The sequence below is a fragment of the Numenius arquata genome, chromosome 9, assembly GCF_964106895.1.
Source record: "Numenius arquata chromosome 9, bNumArq3.hap1.1, whole genome shotgun sequence".
Taxonomy (NCBI): Eukaryota; Metazoa; Chordata; class Aves; order Charadriiformes; family Scolopacidae; genus Numenius; species Numenius arquata.
In genome coordinates this window covers 56,348,955-56,376,845 of record NC_133584.1, presented here as the reverse complement: position 1 = coordinate 56,376,845, position 27,891 = coordinate 56,348,955, and the positions used below count along the sequence as shown (strand labels likewise).

Sequence of the window (27,891 nt, the reverse complement as noted above, 5' to 3'; positions counted from 1 at the left end):
CCCCAAACTGAAATTCATAAAATGTGTTCAGCTGCCTCAAGCCTGGTGTTTTCATTTGATTCTGCTGGAGAAATATTTGCAAGCTCTACTAAGGGCACAGTCAGGCTCCCTGAAATGGGTCTAGTTTGAACAAAAGAGGAAATTAGATGTTAAAGAGATTTTCTAGTAACCATGTAGCAGTGTTGCCTTCTGCTGCCTGGAGGCGTATCAGAGGGATAAGGGATAACGAGCATCATTCCCACGATGGGCAGAGAGGACAGAGGACACAGACCAGAGAAAATCAAGCATCATTTGTACCACTGCTCGCTAAACAACTTTTTTTGATGTTAGCGGTATCAAAGATGTAAATGAGAAGTGACACCTCACCATGTGAGGCATGATAAATGGACAGAAACAAAACACAAAGTCTCTGTTTAAACTTTTATCTCCTCCTCTGTGCAATGCATTGCTCATCAGGTGCTCAAGTTTGAGTATTATTAGAGGACTTGACGAGTAAGAGAGTAGGCAGCTAGAATGGAAAATAACAGATAATAAGAGTTATAAAAAATATTTCCACTTGGTCTTGGTGTTCCCATGTTGTTATTTGTTCCTTTCCAGATTTACCCTGTTATTCTAGAGATTCTACATTCTGTATTTGCAAAGTGACAAGGCAGCGACGCCAGAGATGTCCACAGGTATAGCATCTATCCAAGCTCAACACAACAGGACAAGTCTGTCACGTGTTAGTGGTAGAAAGAACATCTGAAATGGAGATCCTGTTCATGAGAAATTAAGTTCCGTGCAATTTTTTTCAACCATAGGTTAGTTCCGACTCAAACGGTTATATTACATGATCCTAAAGTTCTCATAATGTTTCATCCAGACAGCTCACATCCTGTGCTTCAAGGCCCTACAGCACCGCGGCAGCCTGACACAGCTGCTGCCTTTCACATCCCCGCCGGCGCCGGCCCTGCCAGAGGTGAACTGACAGCCGTGAGCCCTTTTACTTCATAAAGCACTTTTAAAACTTCCAGGGAGAAAAATATGAATGAACGCTCATTTTCAAGGGAAGCCTGAAAGAATTGTGCAGAATACCGCTACCACAACTCATCTTGCATCATATAACGGTATAAGTACATAATATTGTCCAAAATCTAACAGACTCACAAGGACATGAAACCTGCAGGAAGCTGCACTATTATTCTGTGTAATGACAAGTAAGAAAAAAACCCATGTTGTTCTTAAGATCCTTCAGTTTTGTTCTTAAGATTCTTCAATTATCAAGTTTCTATTTATTAACCTTTGTACCAGAATGCACATGCTAGATGGATGCAATGTTACTATCTTTACAAAAATTAATGAAAATATTGAAGATAGGCACGTTTAGATATCTTCCCTTTGTGTACTATCTTAGAACACTTAATTAAGCTACCTTTTTTCCCCTAGTATCTTCTGTAGAATTATATTTGCTCACCTCACCCTTGAAATGCATATTTATGTAGCTGTATGACATGTTGAATTGCCTCGAATCTGTACCAGAATTCAGACTCTCATTTATACCAAGGTCTTTTAAGCCTCTTAGGAGGCATGTAAGAATATACACTTCATTTAAAAAGTAACGTATTCTTACCCTCGGATGCTTTTACATCAGTACAATGTGTAAAATGTCTCCAGTATGTATTTGAATCTGGCAATATAGTTAGAAAAAAATAATTATATAAGGCTTATGAGATTAGGAGTTGCTTTCTTTTATATGAGAGATTTAGTTGGTTGCAAACTTCGTAGCTTATTTACTATCTTCTCACTAACAGAGCTGGTAAACTTGTTTGCTAAATCAGAATTTTTTTAATTATTAGATATGAAAAGGAATTAAATCTTACACTCCTGCGTTTAGCAAGATGCACGTGTTTCGTTTAGTAGTTCCAAGTGTCACCTGCTTGAGGAGGCAGCGACACAATGGAGCAGCAACCCTCCCGCGCGGTTGTGCAAACTGCATTAGCAGCGTCGTTTCACGCCAGTATCTCCTGCCTCAACAGAACCACATCTATACTGCCTGAAAGCCTCGCGCGCCGCTCCCAACAATTCATGCACTGTGCTGTGCAGCAAGACACTGATGTATGTGCAATCCAAGAATTTTAAATGTCCCCACAGGATATCAAATACTATCCAGACCGTTTGTAAATACTTTCCCAGCGCTCGGCAGAAAATGAGCCAGTTCTTTTCAAAATCGACTTAAATGACATTTTTGTCTTATCTAAAAATCTATGTTCCTGTTTAATAAAATCATCTGGGCAACTTACTGTTTCATCAGTACTGCAAGCTTATGCCTTCATTAATAAATTCTGTTTGAGCGTTAAGATTACCCCCAGTAGAGACAGCTGGGAAACTGCAATATAAAGTCAAGCAGCACATTTAATGACCAACGAACTTCTGGAAACTTAGTCCAAAATGATACATCATTGTGTCAGACACTCTTAAGCAATATGCAGCTTGGTCTCCCTCTTTAGAAACATGAAACCCCCTGAAACCGCTACCACAAATTGTGAACCTTTTAAATTACTGCCAAGCCACCTGCTTTTCTCCAGGAAACTTCATAAAACTCTCCAAATTAGTAATGTCATTAAGTAAAGCTTACAGAACTGTTGTTATTCTGAAGGAGTATTAGCTGTTTAGTTTAAGGAAACCAATGGGGATTTTTACCATGGAAAGAACTGTCATGTATATTCTATAATCTATTCCAAATGAAATGCTTTAAAATGTTCTTAAATATGCTGTTCCTTCACATTTTAATTTCTCTGGGAGAAAAACGGTATAACCGTATTCTCGGGATTAAACTCCTATAATGAAGAAGTTCAGTTCAGAAGAGGGTTTGCGAAAGATTCTCAAACAGTTTATGTGTCTTCAGATGCTATTAAGAGCTATATAAATCAAACGTCCGATTTTGCGTTTTTGAATAGCACTGGAAGAAATAGTGCTGAGATGGAAGAGGGAGCCCGATTTCCCCTGTTCATTCTCTTTTTTTGAATGGTTCTACAGAGGGCGGGCAGGGATGGATTATAGGAATGCCTTCTATTGAGGAGTCGGCCAAAACCGTACCATCTCATCTTGGAGTAATTTATCCAATAAGATGATTTAGAGGACAGTTCAGTGGCACCATTTTTGGAAGGCAAAAGCAGAGGGGAAGGGATATAAATCAAAGGTGACTGGCAGGTAAAGGATATATGCAGCAATCAGCCAAACCATGTGCACACTGGCACAAATTCAACAAGATCATTTATAAAAATTTTAAGTCAGGAGTACACAAAAGGGGGTCTGGTGCTAACTAAATCCACAGATAGATTACACGCCACTGAAATAAACACTTCCAGATGCTGGCATACAAAAACCTTTTACAGAAAGAAATGTTTTCTTTCATAAATCTGAAAGGAGGAACCTTGGGTTGGGGGCTGGGAAAGAAGGGAACAAGATTTCCAAACTGAGATTTGACTTCCCACTGGTTTTATAGAATAATAACTCATATTTTTCAAATACACAGTGTTAACACTGTAGAATAACAAGTAACTACAGACAATAGCTTGAAGTATAGACAAAGACATCATAAATATATAAATGTTTAATGAAATAAAATGCTCATTTTTTTGCTTTCAAAATGAGAAGAAACGATAAAAATGTCAATTTGACTTTTTCTATATCAGACACAATGTATAACTGAAGGAAAAGCTTTCAAATGCCTTTTGACATAAATACATAAATTTCATTTTTGAAAACTGATTAAGAATGAAATCCTGACTTCTTCAAAATCAGTATCAATTGATTCTGAATATCAATAGCGATAGTATATAATATAAAGGAACCTAAGTATCAGAGATTTTTATTTGGTTTCTATGTACATAATTTCTTTCAGAAACAGAATTCAAAATTTTTTATCATTCAAGTGCTTTAGAAAAATTTAGACATAATGTATCCCCATTGTGTATATTGAAGCAGTTGTTGAAGACTGTATTCCAGAACTTCTCACTATGACTTTGGTCTTTGGAAATATGCAAAAAGAAATTTCTTTTGGTTACGAAGACTAAGTTGCAGACCAAATGTGAAGCTGAATTTTTCTTGAAGTTTAAGGCATCTGAAACAAACTTGCTTTTCAAAATGTCCTGTTCTGTTTTTCTCCATACGTATCATACTGCCACACTATCTTCTATATTTTCAGAGTTTCCCTCTCTCCTTTCTACCTCCACAACCTGCTTTTTCAGTCTCTCACAAGCTCAGCTTTGCCAGCTCTTCAGCTACAATTTCGCAAATTTTGTTTTCTAGAGGAAATCAGTAGAGACGCTATCATCTTTATTAACTGAAGTTACTAAAGGTTTGTGACGAACGTCAGTATTTTTCGCAACAGAACTTGATTTAAGAATTTGCATGAAAGCTGAACTCAATCAGGAGCACTTTTAAACAATCAGAAGTGAACGGTCTTGATTAAGTATATAACTTGATTGTGAAACTATTATTTATATATACATGTAACTTATTGAAATCTACATGGAATATTTGCAGTTATTATTTAAGAACCTATAAGAGTACAGGCAGGGCTGTATAAGGCCCAAATAATTTAAGTCTCTGCCAAACAGCATTCTCTGGTGTTACATGTTCTTTGTGCAGGGAATGTCACAAGTAATATCATAAACGTGGTTTTGTAAATTTTCATTGGTTTATGATGCTTAGGCAATTTATGGGACTGAAATTTTTAACAAGAGAAGGTTTAGACTAGCAAGTCTTTTCATACCAAAATGACTTGAAGCCTGAAGGAGCATTCTTCCTAAAAAGTAAATACCCAAACAAAATTTGGTTATACCCTCTGTTCATTCAATATGCTCCATTTACACACACATACGCTGCCGAATAATGGCTACTGTCTTCCACAGGTCTCTGCAGGATTACAATTTAAAATTATAATCTCAGCTTCTCTTTAGCAAAACATCTAAAACATTTCATTTCAGAACTGACATAAACTAGAGGGGACAAAGCATCTGTTTTGGAAACATTTATTTATTCTTTTTGCCTGTGGTCTTCCACTGTTGTAGCTTTGTTTTTAATTTCAGAGTAGAGGATGCTTGCTGTGCTTTTTAATAGAGTTGTTCTCTTACCATCACAAGCACTACTTACAGACTGTTCAGGTACTACTTAGAACTGTTCATATCAAGGTATAATAGTAAACAGTAATCACTGTATATTGATCACAGAATAAATATTTTTAAAGAATTATTTATTGTTTGTTACTCCAACTGTTAGAAATGCAATCAATTCAAATAGTTTAAAATAATTTCTCTAGAGGCATTACGCTCGTGTTCCTGGTAAGTAATATCCATCTGATATCTTTGTGAAAACCTTGGCATACTAAATATTATTATTTAGAATAATATTCAGATGAACATGGTTAAACCTATAGGCCCAGTCAGTACTGTGGATCATCTTCACTATGCACTTCACAGAGATGAGCTTTTTAGATTAATGTAAATCTAACACATTATTATTATTATTTTACTTTTTTGGCCAGTCTGTAGAAAGATTGAGCTTGTTACAATTTTGTTTGGTATTGATTTTGATCCCATTTAAATCCTGAATCTTATCGAAATCGATGATGCTGCCATATTGTGAAGTATGTAAGAGCCCAGACCCAAAGTTTCATGAAGAAAGAGGAACATATCCAGGCCATGCTACAAGGTACGGCAATTTGCTCTTTCTCAAAATGACTTTCCCCTGACTTCCCGTTGAACTCCGATACATTCTGTACATGTAAGAGAAGTAATCCTCTTACTCTCTTCATTCGAGGTCGCACTTCAATGTGTCTAATAGTTAGACCACTCATCCGAATGAAGCATTAAATGATCTAATCATGTGGTTATAGTCTCCATGTAAAGGGTTGTAATACCAATATCATTGTACTTGAGATCCTCAGATAGACTGAGTTGATGCTTAGCGACTGGGCATTCAGGATAATTCTACTCCTCAACTATCTAAATGAATAATAAGAAAAAGAACATCTGTAGAAGAGTAAAATTACAAATCGATGTTATATAAAACCATTACAATATTCAAATATACTAATTTCATACCCAAAATATAAATTCATCTCTCAATATAAAATGTCTGTTATTCCTATTTAGACAAATTTCCCATTTTCCTTGACCAAGGAAGCAAGATTTAGACTGCAATGAATTAATACACATAAAATGTCTCACTTCCTTAACTTAAATGCACAGAGAAATAGATTCAGGTACAGCACATGGAAGTGCATCATCCCACACAATGAAGAGTTACATATTTCCGACTCCTATCTTGCAAAATATTTTCTTTATATCAACTATTTATTTCTCTGCTCCTTGGAAGTCTGGACCATGCTTTAAAGTAGGCAATACTGAGTACCACCTAATACTGTTAGTAGAGAATATATGGATAAAATATATATCTAGACTACCTTAGGCATAATACAATGCAGAAGAATCTAGAGTACACTTGCTGCTTTCCATTGTGGCTTGCACTTGGAAACAAAACCTAAATGCTCTAATTATGTTAGTCATTTTGACATAGCTATTAAGGTCAAAATAAATGCAAACGGATCATTTTCACTAGTTTAATGTTAGTTCTCATTTACCATGTGATTATAAAACTTTCAAAGTGCTCCTTTTGTCCAAACCAACATCCATCAAATGCTGCTAAAGGATAAATTGCACAGCTTAACTCTTCTTCCAAACCTTATTAGGACCACTTATCACCAAATCAGATGGAAGAGTGCAACAGTCATGATGAAACATCAAAAAAGGGAAAGATGTCAGAAAATGTCACTCTTCATCCTTCACAAATATATATTAACCATCTTACGAAAACAGTCCCAAAAGAATATGCTTTGGTTTGTTGGGTTTTTTTTATATATATATAACATATTCTCCTATATTTGCTTTATAAACAGTGTACTGGTAGGATAAACACAAGACCAGAAGATGACTTTCCTATCAGTTCATATTCCCTTTTGAGCTGTGCCAAGAAATCTCGAGTGACTCAAAGACAGAGGCCCTACTGGGCAGTTAGCTTTAGGTGTGCACAGACAAGTACCTGGGTCAAATATGAACGAGTCACCACCGAAAAACATGTCAATCAAGTCAAAAAGCAAAGCAGATCCCTTCCTGTAAACCCGTGGAGGAGAAGGGAGATAGGGGGGTTTCACATTTTTGGAGTGTGGTGTTGCATCTGGAGAAAACAAGGATGGTTTCCTATCTGGCAGTCTAGTCAAATATCTGTATCTTCATCTGTCTCTGCAATTCTGTATGGGTCTTGCCACTACTGAGGGTGAGTTTCCAGACAGTGCAGAAATAAGAACCGAGAAGTCCTGTTTCACCAGAGAAATGATAAAACAGTGAGGAAAAAAGAAAATAAGATTAAAAATGCAGGGAGACAAAAAAAATAAAGAAGGGAATTGAAAAAATCTGTATTTTAATATCAAGGGCAGTTAGAATATTCTTGTCTGGTTTTGGTTTAAAATGCAATCATCTGCATTGGATTTTTCATACAGAGAACATTGATTTTATAGTATCTCACACTTTTACATGGGGAAATACTATCATATACTTTGCAGGTCCAGATTTTTATTCATTTCTCTAGATGTACTGCTGATAAAGTCTTTCAAAACCCAATGTTGTTAAATCATAAACATTAACAATGATACACTGAATTTCGGGGAGACTACTGAATGCCTCACACTAGGCAGCATGGCAAAAAGCCAAAAACCAACTCTAGCTAAATTAAAAATAATTTCCCAAATGAAAAAGAAAATGTTTGCTCTCTGCCTCGTATGGCTGGCTGGAATGAGATGGAAATTATTTAAAATGAAAAAATAGTCCAGGGCTGTCCATTATTTCTTACTAATTTACAGCAAGGGTAAAATTCTTCTGTAAATCCTCCTTCCTGCTCAACAGTCACATATCCAAGAAAATTTCAGAATAGCATAGGCCTACAAAATTAAAATAATTTATTAAATTCCAATAATTGTACTATGCTAAAGTTCATGTAATATTACTTTGGAAGACAGGAAAGCATTTAAAGTGATTCCCTTTTCTTCCCCCAGTCTTTTCTCAATGGCCAGTACTAAAGCAAAACTGTTGTTGAATACTTTGGATAACTTATTTTGCCTATTATTCCTCATATCGGATTTCCTGTATGTTCCTAACACACGTGATGTAATTTGGGATAGTTATGTACACGGTCAGGTTTCTAGGACTGTTTTTACATTCTTCCTGTACAATTATCATAAACTTATACGGGAATAATATTGCATTTTGGCATTAGCAGACTTGCACTTTTTTCTTGTTACTATTGTAAAATTGTAGAACAATGTCTTTTACTTAAAATTCAGTTTAATCTATACATTTTAGGGACTGAATTGAACATTTATATAGCTCACAAAAACGGTTGTTTCTTCAGTGATCTATACTCATTCTTTTCCTTGGCTCTGCAATAGAACTGTTAAAATTCTATGTTAGTAGAACATGAACGGTAAACTGACATCAGAAAACTCAGTGTAAAATATCTGGACATGCAGACTTTACCTATAGGCAACTCTGTCAGGGCACCTATTGACTATAACTCCAAACTGATGTGGAAGGATGATCAAGAAGCTTAATAGAAACGGAAGAGATGGTGTCCAAATGTATATTCCTAACTTCTTTACATGACCTTTAAGTTAGTTTTAAGGGTGGAAACAGCTGAAAGCGTGACTTCACTGAATCTAATGACAGATACCCATTCAATATTTCTCTCTCTGCAGTTGTGTGTCACCATGCAATCACAAGAAGCACAATGAGTAAAGCCAGCTTTCCTGCTGGTTCTGTCATCCTGCCTAGGAGGTCACGCAGATACACAAAGAAACTGTTGTGAAGGCAGTGGCAAAAGGAGAAAGCAGAAGACATTCAAAAGAAACACTGCCACAGTACTATTAAAAATGCCTAGAGATAATATTTTTTAATACAACAGTGTGATAGTCTGGCAATATGAAATGGTCAGGTCAAGGTAAGCATCCATCTACCTTCAATTTTTCTGCATTTGTAAGGAACTTACAGGAAGTTTGAGGTACTTTCTTTTTGGACAATTGTGATAGCAGTGTTTGTCCCCAAAACTGCCAGTGAGGGCACTGACCAGAAAAGTAGGCAGATTGGCAGACCTAAATGCATAGTCTATAATATCTCTTAAAATCCATTTCCTGAACTTTCTCATTGTAGAAGGAATCGTGTTAGAGCTCCACAACATCCGTACACATCTAGCAGATGACCCAAGATCCCCCTTCTCGTTCTTGGCTTGTTTAGAGGGAAAAAGATCTGCTCATCTCATCAACTACGTTGACAGTACGTAATGTCAACAAATTAAACTGTTCAGTTAGTTGTGCTGTTTGGGAAGTTCACAAGATAGCAGGGCATAAAAAAATCCAACCCAAAACAGAGAATTTTATTATATCTTGTGGTTGCAGAGAAATTTCTACTTTGGTTAATAATTAACCAAGCCACTTTTATTGAGGGTCAGGGAAGAAAGACTTACCTCTCTGTAACCATTTATGTGATCTCTTTACTTCTTTATAATAAAATTAGATACATTCTCTGCTTTCAGAAGCTATTGCCATGTTCTTAGCTACTTCTCTTAGCAAACTTCTGCTAATGACACTTCTCTAATTTGGACAAGAAATTCTATTCTACGCTTTACATGATATTAATTAGCATTTTTGAGTGGCAAAAGAGACAGGTAAAATTATGTAAAGATAATTCATTGCAAATACGTATCAACTGTCATTAATAAACCAAACATTTACTGCCATTTATAAAAGCATTGATCAGTTTTAACACTTGGAAAATTATAACTTCACATACTTATTTACTCTTACTTTTTCTTATTCCTCCCTTCTGCAATCAAGTCCCACTATTGTCCTGATATTTATGGTCTTCATATAGTTCTGTATAGTTTTTCTGTAGATGAATTTCCTCCAAATTAATAATCATTTTCCTTTCCTAAAACCCCTCCAAAAATGAAAAATTTCTTCCTGATTTCTAAGAGCTCAGATCTAGTTTGGTGTTTTCGGTTGTTTGGGTTTTTTTCCTATAATGATTTCTTTGTCACTCATTCTTTGCTAAACGTAGATATTCTGAGGTAAGCAAAGATATATGCCACATAGAACAGCAGAACAGAAGAAAATGACCCCAATTTATGACATTGGAGACAGACTACTTTCACATTTGTATCAGATGAGAATATTAAATAAAGAATTCGTTTGGCTGCTCTGAACAATGGATTTGCAATTTGCATAGAAAGAATGATGGCGAAACCTCATAACCCATCAGTGTTTCACCACAAGCTCAGTTCCATTACATTTTAGTGGAGGTTCAAAGTTGTCTAAAGAAACCATTCTCTTCTTTCTCCAACTGTAAATGTGTCACTTGAGAGTTCAACTTCCAATAGGAGCAGTATCTGACACACAACTAATTTTAGAATATAAAGTGCTCTTCACCATATTGGAATACATATAATTTAAAATAACTGTAAACCTAAACTTTGGAAAAACAGAAAATTCAAGCACTAACAAAAAAGCATAATTTGTAATTGAAAGAAAATAATATTTAAAAGAAAAAAAAAACTTTTTTGTCCTTCCAAAAAGAGACAGAAATTACTAAGTTTTATTTCCCAAGAGAATTATGCCACTTTTATAAAGAAAATTACAGTCACCACAAATTGCTCTCAACAATTCCAAAGCTTCTTCATTTGACCACTTGAAAATCAAAGTTCCTTAAGATTATAAATATAACTTTTTATAACTCTGTTATTACGTACTGTGAATGGGGAAAGGGGGCCAATCTTGTGGCCATAGCGTCGAATGGCCTCTCTGATGTGGCTGGGCTGGATGGCATCGCTTTGAGCCTCTATACCACAGGCTGCAGTGCTCTGCAACAGAAAAACACATAAATTGTTACTAAATCAAAAACACACAACAGACCTACAGTGCATAAAGTATGAAAATAAACCTTTATAAAATGGACCAATTTTTTTTTTCCTGAGGATACACATCATTGCTGCCACACACTACATTAGAGAAAAAAAGCTATTAACAAATCAAAGAGGACTTTTACATGAACTTTGCTTAAGAGACCCGAAGAACACCATATTTGTCCTCTTAAATCTTTCACCTAGTGCTGCTGTATGTTGCAATTGAAAAGAGCAGAAAATGTTCAAACTAAAATGAAAGGGTCATATAAGTCATACTGCAATAACCACAGAAACTATTTTTAAAACATTTCAGGCTCTCATTATGATGTCAAGGGGTAGGGAAAATATTGAACAAGTACCCAAAGTGGAAAGCAATTTGACACCAAAATCGCCATTGAGTAATATCAGATTGAAATTTGAAGATGAAACACGTCACATAATGGTGTTAGAGGGATGCAAAAATATTTTAATTACCTCACTGGAATGTTTTCAAATTTCAAATGACTTTTTGGATTAAGGGCCCTAAATAGGAAAAATAAGAATTCACTGCTACTGGTCCATCAATTTCACAAAAGTATCCTCAGGATTTTAAAAGAAAAAGTTGCTCTTTTCTCCTTGCTAGTCAAACTGAAATATCAGTTTAGGCTCCATCTAAACATGGCTGCTTGCCAGAATTCACACGACTTATCAGAAAGATGGCTGCTTGGTAATAAATTCATGAAAACTACATTAGTGAATGTACCAAGATTGACAAAACCTTACATTATACACTGAAATTTAAGGTACACACATTCATGGTCTTCCCATACATTTACACTATATACTAATGCTGTCAAACTTGGGATATTATTTAGAAATGTTTTATTTTCAAGAGTGCTGAGTCGACTGGAGCCTGTGTGTACACACGGAATTATTCATAATACGATGGCAGATTCTTCCCTTGCTGATTGACATTCATAAAGGGAATATGAAACTCAAATATTTTCAGCTGGACTGGGCCTTCACGGACTAAGAATAACATTCTTCACCAAGTTAACTTGTTTGTCTCAATGCCTCAGTTATACGCAGTATATACCTACCCAAATTGGATAAGTCATGGGAACATTTCATTAAAACAGCGCAATTTTTAGAATATAATTATTTCAAAAGGCATTAAGTCAAACATTTAAGAATTTAAAATCAACTCATAACATCAGTGAAATATAATGTATCAAAAACTACATCTCCAGCTAAATTTTTGTTCCTAGGAATTATAATGGAAATCTGCCACAGAAACAAAACACAATCAAATGTAATATAAAAAAGGAAGACGAAAAGCAAAAGCTTTCAGAGAGGTTTTTAGGATTCACTAAAGGCTTTCTAAATGAAGTATAATAAGGGCAGAGAAAAAGTTGAACATATTAGGTATCTACAGCATCGATGACACTAGAAGGAGAAAATCTTTTTCTATCTGTCATTGTAAAAATCACTGGTTTAACTGTGAAAAATGAGTATTTGTTTTAGGAGAATAATAACATGCATCAGAAAATCACAAGTCACTCCATTGCCCTGCAGTGAAATGAGTGCTGCCATCCCATTTTTTTCAAAAAAAGCCCTAAGTGACTAACACAGTGCTTCCTATCCAATTTAATCAAATCTATTTCCCTTGTGGTTTTAGGTACGTATATCCCTCTCAGATAGAATACCAAGGATCTACTACAGAAGACAGGAATTGTAATATTTACATTTCACACTCTGAATATGAGACATCCATATTTTATGCAAAGTAAACAAATATTTAGATTGAATGCAACCAGCTGGTATAAAAATAAAGCAAGTCAGGCAAAGTTGTTCTAGGCAAAGAAGGCAGATGCCTAATGCTGCTGGATGCAGGAAAATCACAACCACCTCTTTGCCTACTTTGCTTATGCTTTGACCCTCAAAACCTATGCTAACTGCTACTCTCAGAGAAGGGGATGATTATTTGGAATGGTGTCTGCAGCAGTAGATGGTGTCTGCTGTCTGGTTGCTGTAGAGGAGCAGCTCAGCTTTTGCTGTTATCTCAACAAAATTCAGTTTGCAGATTCTGGCAGAAAGAACACCAAACCATATGTTTGGCCCTACAATAACATTGTTAGTTAACATGTGATATAATTTAAATGGAATATTTAAAATGAAATATGTTATTTCCATGTTTTGGTTTGGGGTTTTTTTGGTGGTTTGTTTTTTTTTTTTTTTTTTTAATCAGGATTGTGCACCAAATACCTTTTTTCTTTTCCTTTGTTTGGATTTGGTAGAGTCCTGTCCAATGCCACCATTCCCTAGGGCTCCTGATGGGGTTTTGCCGAGGTGTTGCTGTCCTGCTGACGCTGGGGGTGTGGGTGTAGGAGGTGGTGTGTTTTCAGGAGAGTCAAGATTGGTCTTCACACTTGTAGATTGCCCTACGAGATGTGGCTATGAAAGCAAAATGTCATACAGCCATTATATAATCAAATCGCCAAAAAAAATTAATTATTGCTTTCTTAGATTTACTGTTGGAAGACAGGCAATACAGAATTCAGCTTGCTTATTCTAGATGTTACTATAATATCTGTATCGTAGCAATACATGCAATACAGCACCTATTGCACTTGCCACTGTTGACAACTTGAACCTCCAAATCATCATTTAAACATGCTGCTAAGAATTTAACATTTGGAGCTATAATTTAATGTCTTTCCATCTAAACCAGTAACTTCAATGTCAATAAGCTCCATAACGGAGGTCTGTATCAATACCAGAGTCAATAATATCTACTGTGAAAGCAACAAGCTACCAAATACACGTAAAACATAAAGTGCATTAATATGTGAAAAAGTAAGATTTACCTCATTAGAGTTGTGATACTGTATGAAGGTGGCAGATATGGCATGACTGAATGGGTCACCAGCTTTGGGAGCCATGTCCTGCTTAACCAAAAGGGCCAAGTCCACCAACTGGAGGGGTAAAACCAGGCGATAAACAGGTAGGTTTACTGACACGGTATTTACGACGAATGCCATCGTAACAATGAAAACAGAGAGGAGTTGTGGGTTGAGACAAATTATTCCTAGCATTTCTGAGTTGAATACAAAATTATTCAGAGAGATTTCAGCCTAAGGAACCTCTCTTTTCCAGTTCTATAAATATATGGAGTAATCTATCTACCCAAGGGGGCTCGGCTTGGCACTAAGGTAACGTTTTGTTTTCCAGGAAATCCTGCTTTTTAATCCAATTGTGCAATGGGGTTGAATGAGCCCCAGCACACTGCCAAAGGTCACATAGCAAAGTATGTGGTTTCAGTTTGGTCTTGAATAAAGTTCATGCTGGACTCCACTCTCCTCTGTAACCATTATAAAACATTTCTGTTTGTGTATCAGATGGATGAATACGGTATAGTAAGCATCTGACACACAGTGAACTGAAAGACAGACAGGAATCCAGTTAGCTTGGTTAGCTGAAGTAGTGACTGCATGGTTCTGAAGGGGTTTTCAACAAGTCACTTGAGGCTGAAGTGCATCCGAGAGTAATCAACTCCTTTTGTATAACTAGAGTCCAGTCAGTATACTCCCTTACCTGTGCCACCGTCTCATATGCTAAATATGCCAAAATCTCCATTGCAACTGCATTTGGCTTTATTTCCATACTGCTACAGTCCAACCAGTCACGAAACTTGGATGCTTTCTTTGCTGTTGGTTCAAATTATAAGGGAAAAAGGAAAAGTTAACAACAGGTAGGCCAAAAACAATGCATTTTTTTTTCCAGTCATAGAAAAAACTACAAGTGTGAATGTGATTTGATTGGCCAAGGAAGGAATTATCAAAATGGAATTAGTGGGGAAAAGACTGTTATTTCATACATAACATTTCAGAGACCCATAATCAGCATGGAGTAAAGAGAAAAACACACAGTTAATCAATCATACGAGAGATTTCAGAACAAGGAGAGCTCTACCTCAGAGGACCACAGATGGGACAAACCTGATTTTGAACATGTTATTGTAAAAGAAATTATCCGATTGCATGACATCTTTGATGAATGAGAGAAAGCACTAGAAGAAATCAACACAAATCCGAGTCCAGATAAAATTATATAATTGCATCAACAATAGTGAAGACAAATGAAGGAGGACAGAAGAACTAGGAAGTCCTTGTGTTAACCATGCAGGGATTAGGTGCTGACAAGCCAGCCAAAATGATTTGTAGATGAGTGTTTTTAAAATGTGCTTTAGATACAAAGAAGTAAGGATAGATGTTGATCTGCAAGTGATCAACATTCATACGAGAACTTCCCAGTGCTAATGGATGAGATCACTTAGGAGAAAGTACAGAGAAAAATATGGGACAAAGAAACATGATATTTGCCGAGAGAGTAAAAGGAGGAAAAAAAGGATGATCTTACTTAGGTCAGTGGTGGACAAGCTGATCACAGGAAGCTATGGAGACTTGGGCAGAAAGAAGCTAGTAATAGAGAGGTCTTAATGAGGGCTGTTTGTGAAGACAGGACAACCAAAATGAAGTAAATACAAGGTGGGAGAATCATTTGTAACAGCTCTTTCACAGAAAGTCTTCAACAAGGATTAAAAAGCTAAAGAGAATTCAGGTATTAAACAGAAAACAGGTGTAAATAATGGTGGGGTTTTTTTAGGAGGGAGTGAAAAAGCTACACAGGATTGCTCAAGAAAAAGAAAAAAAGGGGAAAAAAAAAAAGGCAAGAGAAAAAGTGTAAAGGTGACAGCAGGACCACTAAATATTCCCTAGAATTTAAATTTATAATCCTGTAGTACTTGATCCTTTGATAGGCCATTTCTGTTGCCTGTCTTTAAAACTGCACAGAAATATGTGGAGCTGTAAGTATGAATATATATTGTTAGAACAGGCTTCTTCAAGACCCTTCCAGGTTTAGTCTCTTGTGACACAGTTTTCTTGGGTTTATATAACAGTAAAAAAGGGTTTGGTACTTTAAACGTAGCAATACATTCAATTTTTACTAAAATAAAATAAGTAAAAAATAGCCTTTGTGTTATTTTTCTAACAAATGTTCTGCATGGCCTTTAGTATGTTCTAAAATGAACTCTAGTTGAGTCCACATTATGCAACTGAAAGTGTGCGTGTGTCTCTCTTGCACTGTAATTCTCTTATTCTTTAATGACACTAAATGTCAGTGAAAAAGAGCTGTATAGACGTGGTCATTTAAAAACACTGCGAAAATACCATTATGAAATTTTTATAGATCACAATCCCCTGGTCAGCAACATTCAATTTTATTCCACAAGTTTAAGATTTCTATTTGTTCTGTCTCCAGATGATAATTTTGGGGTTTTAAAAATGACTTTATCTCAAACCTCTCATTTCCTAAAGTCACCTTAATCTGAAGTATCATTTATCTAATGGCTCACAGATGTGTGATGCCAAATTATAAAAAAGCTTACAAAACATATTGAATTAAGAGAAGAAATGCTTACAAAACATGTTTTCCTACGTTTGCTGACATTTGCTGATACAGAACAGTATTTCAAATGTGTCATTTATTTGCCATAAATGAGTCACTCTTTCTTTGAATTTAAAAGGAAGAACAAGATAAGGTCTCTCATTTAAAGACACCATTGTGTTCAAGTCTGTGTTGTAGGATCATGTGCTGTTTTGTCATGATTTTTACTGGCTCCTTCACCTCACTTTCTCTGACATTTGACCTAAAACCTTAGTCATCACTTAACCGCTTCTGTAATGATGTTTTGCTACATGATCAAGCCCATTAATTTACAGCTCATTATAGTTGTGGCCCACAAGTACTTCTAGTAAGTTGGTTTTCAGTGCTAGTAAAGCCCTAATTCTGTCATCATGTTATTAGTGTTGGAATGGCGTATACTGATGAATTTGGCTAACGTTGAATAAATTCCACAGCAGGAGCTTACAGCTTAAAATAGAAAAGACTCTTTAGTAAGTTCTTTGTGTCTCTGCGGATAGGGAAATAAAAGCAAAACTCACTGCTCTTCTCTAATTTTAGATGCATTCCGAAAAACCTGCAACCATGAAACTTTACTAATATGCTGACTATAACACCACCATGAGAGACTCCAGGCAAGTATGGTTCTTTTAATCCATTAACTCTTTACCAGTTCCATCTTTGCAGCCGTCCCCACCGGCACAGTATTTGAGTGCATAGAAAGCTTGGTAAATATTCAAATAAAATACTCTGCCTGACAGCCTGAAACTATGCTCAATTAACTGTTCCCAGGAGTTATGCAGACAAAGAATTTAAAGTTTTATTATTGCGGATGAAACAAAAGTGCTTTCACAAAACATGAGGTTCTGCTGTGTTCTCTATTACATGAAATAATAATCGAACATGTTAATACAGTGCAGCCATTATTATACTTACAAAAACTCAATTGCCGACTTTCACAAAATTCTGCGTACTGGACCGAGTCCATCATTCGTGTTTGTCTTTCTGCTCTCTGACAAAAGAGTAGAAGCACATGATGTACCTTATTCCAACAAGAACTGCATTCCACAACGGAAATTATAGCACCAAAGCGCCCCTGCCATAACCTTGAACTAACCCTCCCAAATTAAATATGCATTGAACAAGTCAAGATGCAGAAATAAAAACCACAGGTTGGTTATTAGTCTTGTGAGTTAAATTTCCCAGAGGAGCCTCTCAATTCTTCTTTTAAAAATCTGCTTGCACACCTAGGACAGTGATGAGGGCTGAGTTGGGAAAGGTGCTGAGCGCTCTCACCCTGACCGAGGTGCACACTGAAACGTATTTACAGATGACCAGACAAGTTAAAAATTCTCCTGAACCGAGGCCAGCATGTTCTGCACTGAGAAGAACTGAACCTGTGTGCTTTTAAAATGGGAGCATTAGCAGTAGGGAAAGAAATAAATTCCATTACATCAAGGATGTACCAGACAGAGGTTAGCATTAACGTGTCCCTTCCCACGCTCAATACACAGTAATAACTAAGTGGTAAATGTGTCTGTTTTATTTATTTAATTTTTTTTGCATTGTTAATCTATGCTTGATTTTTTATACTTCTGAACACCTACAGGAAAAGAAAGGAAACTAGAGCTCATTCAAGAAAAAATGGCAGCACTGAAGTTCATGTTTAGGTTTGAGCATATGCTTAAGTGTTGACTTCAACAGTGTAGAGGAGATCTTCACAAGGGAAGGGTCTGGTTTCTAGAAGAGATTAAATCCTTCACATATCAGAGGCAGGAAGAGGTAGTTAGATTAAAGAGAACGATTATCCTCTTCAGAGGCAGACAGCTTATTCAAGGCTCTCAAAGAAGGAAAGCAGATTGTCTTAAACATCGAGGGAAGGGATATAACTATCTTCCAAACAATAACTCCATGAATAAATCATTACACCTGGTAAGAACTGAACCATAAGTAAGGATGCAAAGTGGTATCAGGAGTGGCTGATGGCACCGAGACTTCACTTCTGCAACAAGTCCATACAGTTTTAGAATGGTCTATAAATAACCAGCAAATGCAGGAGGAAAAACCCAGATGGATAGTATATCATCTTTAAGGAAACAGCAAAGCAGAAGACAACAGCAGATCATCTTTCCTCTTCACTTCTCAGTATTATAAACACTAATTACTTTCTCATACATCATCTCTGCTGTGGAAAAAAATAATATTCCCTTATCTCTATGCTTCTCAGTTATCTTTTATAAGCTCAAAATGAATCAATAACATGGGATAAAAAGGGAGAAGAAAGAGAGAGCACATTAATGTGAACACAGTGTTACTCCAGGCCAAAAGAGTTTAAAGGAAATGGCATTCAATGCTGGGGAAGTCACAGAAAGTTTGTGAAAATGCTACAGCCTGTAAGTAATGCTTTAAGTCTACAGAGTACCTGCTTGCTCTTCTTCACAGTCTTTATTTTTCAACTATTTTTTCCTGAAAGCAAGAAATGAGACAGGACGTTTTAACTAAAAAACAACTTCATTTTTATAGAAGTGAAATTTTCCAAATTCTGTTCTGGGAAGGAGTAGCAAGTCATTCCAACAGGATCGACGTCCTCTTTCATCGATATAAAAGCCAATTTGCTGGGAACCTTTCCTACATGAAGAAACACTGAAACCCCTAATGACGCGCCACCTTGAAGAAATCTCAGCTTGAAACCAGATACAATAAAAGAGATCAGTGGCACTGCCCCACTCATTTATCAAAAGAATAAAAGATATATAGGTTTTGCACCCTCTATAGTAGTAGGAGTCACTCTAAGCAGTTAAGAAGCTGAGTTATGTGGCGTACAGCACAGTTAAAATACTTTGCATGCTTTCCTTGGAACATGCTGAAGGATGCAGTAGATAGGACCTGGCACAGTAAATGTATGCTTAGTCTTCCAAAAATGTGTTGCATTATATCTTTCTTTCAGCATGAAGAACTAAAAAGGAAGACTAAAAAGGGAAAGGAAAGAAAAGGTAAAGAGTTGCGTGTTGTCACCTACCATCCAGGATGAAAAATAATCTTATTTCGATTCCATCTTAAAGCTCTGACACTTGACATATAAAGCTCTTTGTGCGGGGGAGAAGGCAAGAGGCCAAATGTTAACTTGCTGACCAACCATTTCGTGTTTGAAGGAAATGTGCCGAGTAGCTGCTAAGCTGGAACATTTGAGAAACGTATGCAGCATGGCTGGACACCCCTGTGTTTGGCAACAATGTCGACGATGACGATGTTGGCATCCCAAACTGCTTGCATATTCATACCGTGGCGTGATTTCCTGATCTCCTTTGCTAAAGACCTCTTCGCTGTGTACCCATCAGGGCTTCGAATGAGGTAGGTGACTAAGCTAGGGAGAAACAAAGCTGCCCTACAAAGGGCTGGTATTACTAAATCAGTATGCTAAATAAATATTATTTATTTATTTATTTATTTATTTATTTTTATTATTTAGATTAGAGAATAACAGGGCATTGTATGCTGTACCTCACAGTTCTGGGGTGGTAGGTCAAAAATTACCTAGATTTAAAAACAAAAAAAATTTAAAAAATCATTTGAGAAATAAAGCACAAGGTAGCTCAATATTGAAGCGCTTCCAAAATATGCTGAAAACACATTTTTAGCCTTCTGTATCTTGAAATTATCTGAGGATTGTCACTATCTGAAGATTTTTGTTACATAAAGGAAAAATGTATTTACTCTTCTGAGAATCACTTGAATTGGTAAGCAAAGAAAAAAAGGGTTTTAAGGGTAAGCATTTTCAAAGATTAAGCTTACTCAGAGTTTTATACAGAAAATAAAAATGCCACTTGGGGAAAGATCAATAGCTTTTGTAATGTAATACTTGATTTGGCTATAAAGTACAGACATACAGGGAATTTTTATCATTTTTACCCACCTCTTATAGAACATACCATACATTCTGCAGTAACCATTAATCTGAACCAAGTCTGCTTAGCGAACTTGAGGCCTTTGATGTAACACTGTTTTTGAGTGCTTATGTGTTCAGTACAAAGTTCCCAATATTAGAAGAAAACATGAGATCTTTTTCTGATGATCCCAATTTTAATGTATTGTCACAGTTATAAATAGCAAAAATAGTTTTGGTTTCTTTTCTCTACTATATTGTTAAACCCATTCCCCCCAATAAACAGAGTTTCAGACCTTAAGAACCTAAGAACCTTAACAATCTTAACTGTTACACAGATGTTAAGGATCTAATTTATACTTGTAAGTATAAATGACATGAAAAGAAGCTGTAGATGATGACAAACATTAATTAAAATAGACTTTTTTTATTAATTAGAATTTTTCATTATAGAAAATTGGTGATTTTCTGTCCAGGGACAAAACATGGGATTCACTTGAATCACATCTCCAGTATCCTAATTAGTAACCTAAAGTCCCTTTATAGTAAGAAAGATATTAGGTGCTTTTAGAGAGCAACTTCATCCTAAACTAGATGTTTAAAATAAGTCAGAGGAATCACATCTATGGATTTGTCTGAATTTCATCAACCGTGGACATCAGCAAGGGAGCCCTAGGGACATTGCTTAGGTCTAGATGTCCACAGTACACACAGCCTCAGAAAAGCAAGACGAACCTTGCTCTGATGAGTGAAGAACACCATCACCAACATGGCAACTTCTATTTCAGGGCTAAGCAAAGGCCGGGACTAAAGAATGACTCAGTAAATTTGGTTCCTGCTCTGATCTCAAAGAAATGCAAGTATTGTACAAAGGCAGCTTTGTACCCCGGGTGTGTGTTAACCCCATTCATCTTCCTCAAAGCATGTAAAATGTAATCTAACAATGTGCAGATAAGGGGTGGGGGGGGGAGGAAGGGAGCTGGCAAGACTATTTAAGATTATGTAAAGATTTCAAGGGAATTATGAAGAAAGAAAGCAAACGAAATTGCAGACAATAACAAAATGAATGGATTAATTCCCAGCAGCCATGATCTCATTGCTTAAGGAATAAATAAAACTGACCTCCTGACAGGGACTCAGTGCCCCTGTAACACTTTGCCCTTAAACCTATGCAAAATCTACACATACTGTATTTATTTGAAGCAGCTCCATATCATATCCAAATTCCTTGTCTAAATTTATTACTGCTAGTCTGAAATGTGGAGCCGGAACCTGCAAACGAAACATTTCCATTTCATGGGATAACTTTGATTTCTACAGGAAAACATTTTTTTCTGCTGTACTAAGTGTCGTCATGAATTTTGTAAAACTATGTGTTAAATTTATGGATATCTTCTACCAGCACTTTTCAAAAAACATAAAACAATTTTGGATAAACTATGTACCAAACTTAAAACCTTACAACTGACCTTCCCTCGCTTTTCTGGTTGAGGACACTGTAACACCTTTCTGTAGTTTCCATCTGGCTGTACATCAAAAACTTTGCACACCAGCTTAATATTAGGATACCTTTATGTTCTCTGGATAGCATTCTTCTGAACGTTTATCCTGACTCTGTATCAGTTCATAAATGAGGTTCATATAAGCAGTTTAGCATCTCACAAGTAAAGCTCGTGTTCATCAAAACAGGAATCACTGCCCTGTGTGGGAGATATAAATGGCAAAGCAGCCCCTTTTGCATAGTGAGTTTTAATTTTTTTTCTCTATTTGCAGTCAGAATCAGCCATTGCACTCTAGTTAACGATAATACGATTATTATAGAGGCTCACTTGTAAGCAAAACGGAAATATTGCTAGCCATGAGAAACTTTAAAAATATTTATTTTAGCTTTATGACTAAATATGGACATGATATCCATATGATTATATGGATAGATAAATAAAACGACAGACACCTTAGAAATGTGTATTTACTTAATATTTATATCAAATTCTTTGCAAATTTATTGTAGTTATTCTATTATGTGTCATCTAAAAAAAAATCCTCAAGTACCTCTCAGACTCATAATATCTTCCCCCATTGTTATTTGCTGACAGATTGGTTTTGAACCTAATTTATGTACAGCCGCTTGCATCCAGGAGAGGTAATTTAGCACTGAATAACTGAAGAGTTGCCTTACAAATAATCTTACTCCCTGGAGCCGAACTCCTTCCACCCCACTGGATCACTGCCCATGTTAGGCTGAAGTGCTGTTTGGTCTTGTGACCAGAAACTCATGATTTTTGTTCAAAAATTGTTGGTTGTGGATGGATGCTGGCTCGGAGTGGTACAGGCACAACATGCCTCCTGCGCTTGCTCACCATCTTGGGTGTAGAAAAGGGCTGAAGGAACCAGTCCTGCTCCTACAGGTCCAAACGGAATGGCAACAGGTGAAGGGGGCTGTTTGTTTCCACTGGAAGTTCACCAGGATGTCAATCCTAGCTTCGGTGAAACTCAATACCCAGACACAGTCTATCTATTCACCCAACTACAATAGGTCCAGAATTATTCACTTTACAGCCACAACTTGTTAAGCAGTACATCCAGTAAAGCTAGTTAAACTGAGCAGAAAGTTTGGGAACAGCAAGGGACCAGCCCTCTTGCTCACTGCCTTTAACTGGTAAATGCAAGTAAGAGAAGAAACCTAATTTAAAAAAATTGCATCAGAAAACTCTGTCCTGTTAATAGCCAGCATCAATATATGCCTCTAAAAATACATTGGAGAGTTTTGCTAATGTTAAGTGAGAAATTAAGAAGGAGGAAGTTCCCAAGAGCATCGTTCTTACGCTTTTTACATTGAAAAGAAAGGAAAGTGAACCCAAGGTACATACCTGTGCAAGGAATACCTGTGATAAACTTCATTATTCTTTGTGAATCAGGCCTGCTGGCAGACACTGTGAAATGCCCTCCTGAATAACCCTCTGGAGCTCCACAGTAAAAGGAGGAGCTTTTAGTAAAAAGAGGAGACAGGAATAACTGTCTTACAACTTATAGATGAAATCTCAGTTCCATAGTGTCCCCAGAAAAGCTTCCATTAGCTTCAATAGCTGTAGGATCTCACCCCGTGAACATCTTTCCTAACTCATGGTTGCATCTAGTATAGATGGTTATCAGCCTTTTGTCAAAGGAAAGGAAAAAAACAGATTCTCAAAAGGGGACACAGATTCTAGAACAGCCTTTTCTCTACATGCTGCCACATGCAGATTAGAAATCCAACTTCTCTATACATAAAGGTATTCTGGAACGCAAACAGGCAAGTATGGGTACGGAGAGGAGAACTCTGGCTGCTGCTAAGCTGGCTCAGTTCTTTCATAAAGTCATTACAGCATTGCCTCTTGGGCTAGGACTCACCTTATACAAGGTTGGGTGTTTTAGGGTAAACTAATCACCTCTATAACGGATGGGAGAAGAGAGGCACTTCTCTAGGCTGATCACACCTATAGCAGGTGTGGTAAGAGAATGTGTCACCTCTGGATGTGGCTTTCTCCCTGTAGACGTGGGAATGCAGATGACTGATAGAAACAGATGTCTGGTTGCCAGCTGAGAACTTCACCCTTTAGCCATACAGACACGTTGTTAACGCAAACTGGGAGATTATAAACCAGGGGATGCACCTAGAAAAAAACACTGATCTCATTTTTGAAAGGAAGGCCGCTGACTCTTTAATTCACATAATTTATTAACTACAAAAATAAAATTTAGCTCAGCCATTTTCCATGCCAAATCCAAATCTGGCAACCTTTATGATAAGTTTGTGTAGGAAGTACATCAATCAATGTCTGTAAGGAAAGCATTAAAATTAATTGTGATTAAATATAATTAAAATACATGGTACTACGTGTATGCAGATGTGCTCTCCTTGACATGTGACCGGAGAGTACACAGTTACTTGAATTAACTTTTTCTGTTAGAAAACTTTTTCTGTCCAGTGTAATCAGAGGACAATGCAGAGTGGTATTCCAAAATGTGTTCTTGCTTTCTTAACACAAGAAGTGAGCATATAGACTTTTCACATTCAACTTGTGGTAATTACGCCGCCGAGTTTAATTCCGTGGTCAGATTTTTATTCTTTTGGAATAGCCTTTCTAATTTGATAATTGCAAGACGTGGATCTCTAGACAAAAATCACATCAGGAAATTCAGGGAATAAGTGAGTCACACATTGAGTTAAAAAGGAAATGCTTCCCGCAGAAAAACAGTGACCAGTGTGCATTACATATAATCTGCGTGTGTTTTTATAAAGACAGAATAGGCTTTAAGCTCAAAATAATTGGTAAGAGGGATGTCTCCCTCAACTTCACAGCTGAATTTGGCTGCCTGCTGCCTCTTGAACAGCCCAGGCCTCCTGACCAGAAAATCACGACTTCTATATTCAAAACTCCTACCTGGGTTCTGCTACTAATTTGCCATCTGAGCACGACTGAGTGCAAACGAAGGCTGAATTAATCAAATTGTAAGGCTCACATTTCTCAATCGTTGCAAAAAAAAAAAAAAAAAAAAAAGTGGTGGTTTGTACTGATGCTAAACCAGTGCAAACTTTGTGCACGGTGATGCCAAGATTCGCGCTCACCTCTTATCCCCAGCTTGTACAGGCTGGGGAAGAGAAAGGCAAAATCAAAACTGCACAATGTGCCCAGGTATAAAGACCCTAAAATCACTGTCCGAATTGAAAGGCTTTGAGAAAAAGCATTAGGATATTTCTTTTCATTGGGACTTCATTCATGACACTGAGAACAGAATTTGGCCCAGCGTGAATATTTCATTAGTCAAATGTTAATGACTGTGTGACACTTGCTATTTATTTAACTATGCAAAATTTTCTATGCTGCTATTCTTATTGTTTCTTAATTTCCTTAAATATGAGCAAATCTATCTTCATAGTAGCCTTGTAAGCATTATCTCCACTATATACAACAGAAATAGAAGAATAGAAAGATTCTTTTCCCAAACAGTTTGTTTAATTGGCAAATACTTCTCTTTTTTTCTCTACTTTCTCTTTTTTCTTTTCTAATCTTAGAGAGCAAAAGGAAAACTTGAAGATTCCAGGATCCAACAAAATGATTTAGCATTTGGAATTAAGTTAATTTGAACCATCAGCTAATTTGGCTAATATGGAACAATCTATTTAGTTATTCCCTTACACTATGCCTATTGATAAATATACCACAAAATTATTAAATGTTTACATAAAACCAAAGAAACATATGCTATCATTAATTCAAAACAATCATCACCATCCAAAGCCACTACAGCAGTTTTCTTATTAAATACCCCCATCCCTTCCTCTGGGGAAAAAAAAAAAAAAAAGGAAAATCTCAAAAAGCTTTCAAAATAATAATTCAACTAGATACATTTCATTTTGCACAAGAAGTAGAACTGAAACTTTTAGATGAAACTTTACTGATATGTCACATTTGAAAGCAGAAACTTCAAAATTTTGTGAACAAAATTTGCCAGATTTTGTTACTTTTGTTGAGTTTGGAGGAATACATCGAGACTTTCAAGGCTGAAAGTCAAAGTGAAACTCACTGACTTGCGAAAAACTACGCAAGCATCCACTGGCAGCTTTTAGTATCTGAAACGTAGATGTTCTGTACTAGTGAAACCACAATTTCTTAGCAGCAAACTTCCAATGAATTGTATCTTAAATAATCTCAGCCATTTCACAGCAATAGAAACGACAAAGTTGCTTTGGGGAGCCCTGTCAAGTCACAGTACCTTACATTGCCTTTGGCAGAAGAAACAGGTCCTACATATCTTGGTCTCTTGCTCTGCAACGCTGACTGTCCCCCAACACCCATGACTACTACAGACCCTTCATGCATTTTTAAAATATGAGGTACCATTACAATAGTTTTCATGGGAATTTTTTATTTTTTTTTTTAAATCTTGAGATGAGGGAAAGGAGAGCAAAGAGCATCTACTGTATATGGATTCGTTACCATAAGCTTTACTGATAGTTTATCCTGTTTCCTAATGAAAGCAAAAAACCCCCACCGTGTCTCTATTAAAAAGCAATCAGATTTGGTATCCTGGTGACACTTTAAAGAGCACATTATGTGGGAAAACAAAATAAACATTTACCCTGGCAAATGAAAGTGAATTTGGGTTTTGACATACTTGGCAAGAAGGTAGAATTATATTCATGTCAAGTATGCAGAAAAGCTAATATAATATTTAAATATTTGCTTAAGTAATATAGAATTTAAAACAACACATTAGAAGAAACATTTTTTGTGAAATATTTTTAAGTTTTTTAGTATAGGACATGCCATGCAAGTAATATGTTCAGCTGATGTTTCAGACTTCTACAGCCTTTGTTACACATTTCCTTCATTGTAAAGTGGTAAAGAGTCTTCACCTTCTACTGACAAGTCTTTATTTATATTTCCAAGACAAAGGCAGCTCTTATACTGATGGTTTCCAAAGAACCAACCCTTGAGAATCTGAATCTTACAAATATTGATATAATGAACTAATGTTAACAATATCTCAGTTAAATCCTACACCACTGTTCCATAATATGCAATTATTTTAAAACTCCTTTAGTTTGCATCAAGTTGTAATTCAGTGAAGACAGACCTTTATATTGCTCAGAAAGTATCTAAATATTGTATGTCAATAACCTCTGAAATTTTCAACTATATTTAATAATGTAGCACTAATTCATAAATTGAGCTGGATACTGGATGCTAGTTTTAGTTTTGAAAGTATTTTGATGCACTAAGTATGCAGATATTGGATTTTCCTTTTTGAGTATAATCTAAATTAATATTAGCCACATGTACTTGCAAAAATCAAATTTACCAGTGTATTAGAATTATAAATGATTATGAAGTTTAAGGTACAATATTCTGAATTACTAATGGTATTTGAAAACATTTATTTTAAGAAAAAGCTTTGCTTAATCTCATTTGGAGAGATATGGATAATTAGAAAATATTTTGAAACATTTCTAAATTGCCATAATAATACCATAATAATTTAATGAAACAACAATTGAACGCTGTAGAAATGTGTCTTCTTAAGATCACTTGAAAATAATTCATTTAAACATAACCTGATTTGTAAATATGAACTATTAAACTAACTGCTCGGATTTTCAGTCCTCCTAAATCAGCACAGCTCCTCTGAGTCCCATCATATGAGAGAAGCCATCATTTATTTCAAATTGGCAATTAAAAGCAATATAAAGAGTATTCAGACTGTAAAACATAAACAAAAAGGGCTAGTTTGGGGAATCTGACTTTCGATCTTCTTAATTTGCAGTGCCCGATAGGCAAATTGTTATGCTGCATTCATAATAGCTTTTGAACATAGTATTCATTCATCTAGCCTGTTAAAGAAATAAATTTAACGAGAGACTTTTCCCTGCACATATACTTAAAATTTCTTGCAATGAAAACAGTACCTTCCAAAGATGTCAGCACTGTCCAATTCAACATGCAAAATTTGCAGTCACTTACAAAAGAGAAAAAAAGATAACATTTTTAAATATAGACAGAATTCTTTTTTTTTTTTTATTCTACTTTTATTCT

General features: G+C 36.1%; 1 protein-coding gene across 1 annotated transcript in view; it reads right to left on the bottom strand.

Moving 5' to 3' along the window:
* Positions 1-27,891, bottom strand: part of SUPT3H (SPT3 homolog, SAGA and STAGA complex component) — a 266,177-nt gene that overhangs the window by 38,103 nt on the left and 200,183 nt on the right. Inside the window, exons 7-11 of the mRNA XM_074154130.1 lie at positions 17,368-17,443; positions 14,563-14,675; positions 13,836-13,943; positions 13,234-13,422; positions 10,837-10,947 (exon numbers count right to left, since the gene is read on the bottom strand). Coding sequence (XP_074010231.1) covers positions 10,837-10,947; positions 13,234-13,422; positions 13,836-13,943; positions 14,563-14,675; positions 17,368-17,443 — 597 coding nt within the window. The remainder of the gene's footprint in view (positions 1-10,836; positions 10,948-13,233; positions 13,423-13,835; positions 13,944-14,562; positions 14,676-17,367; positions 17,444-27,891) is intronic.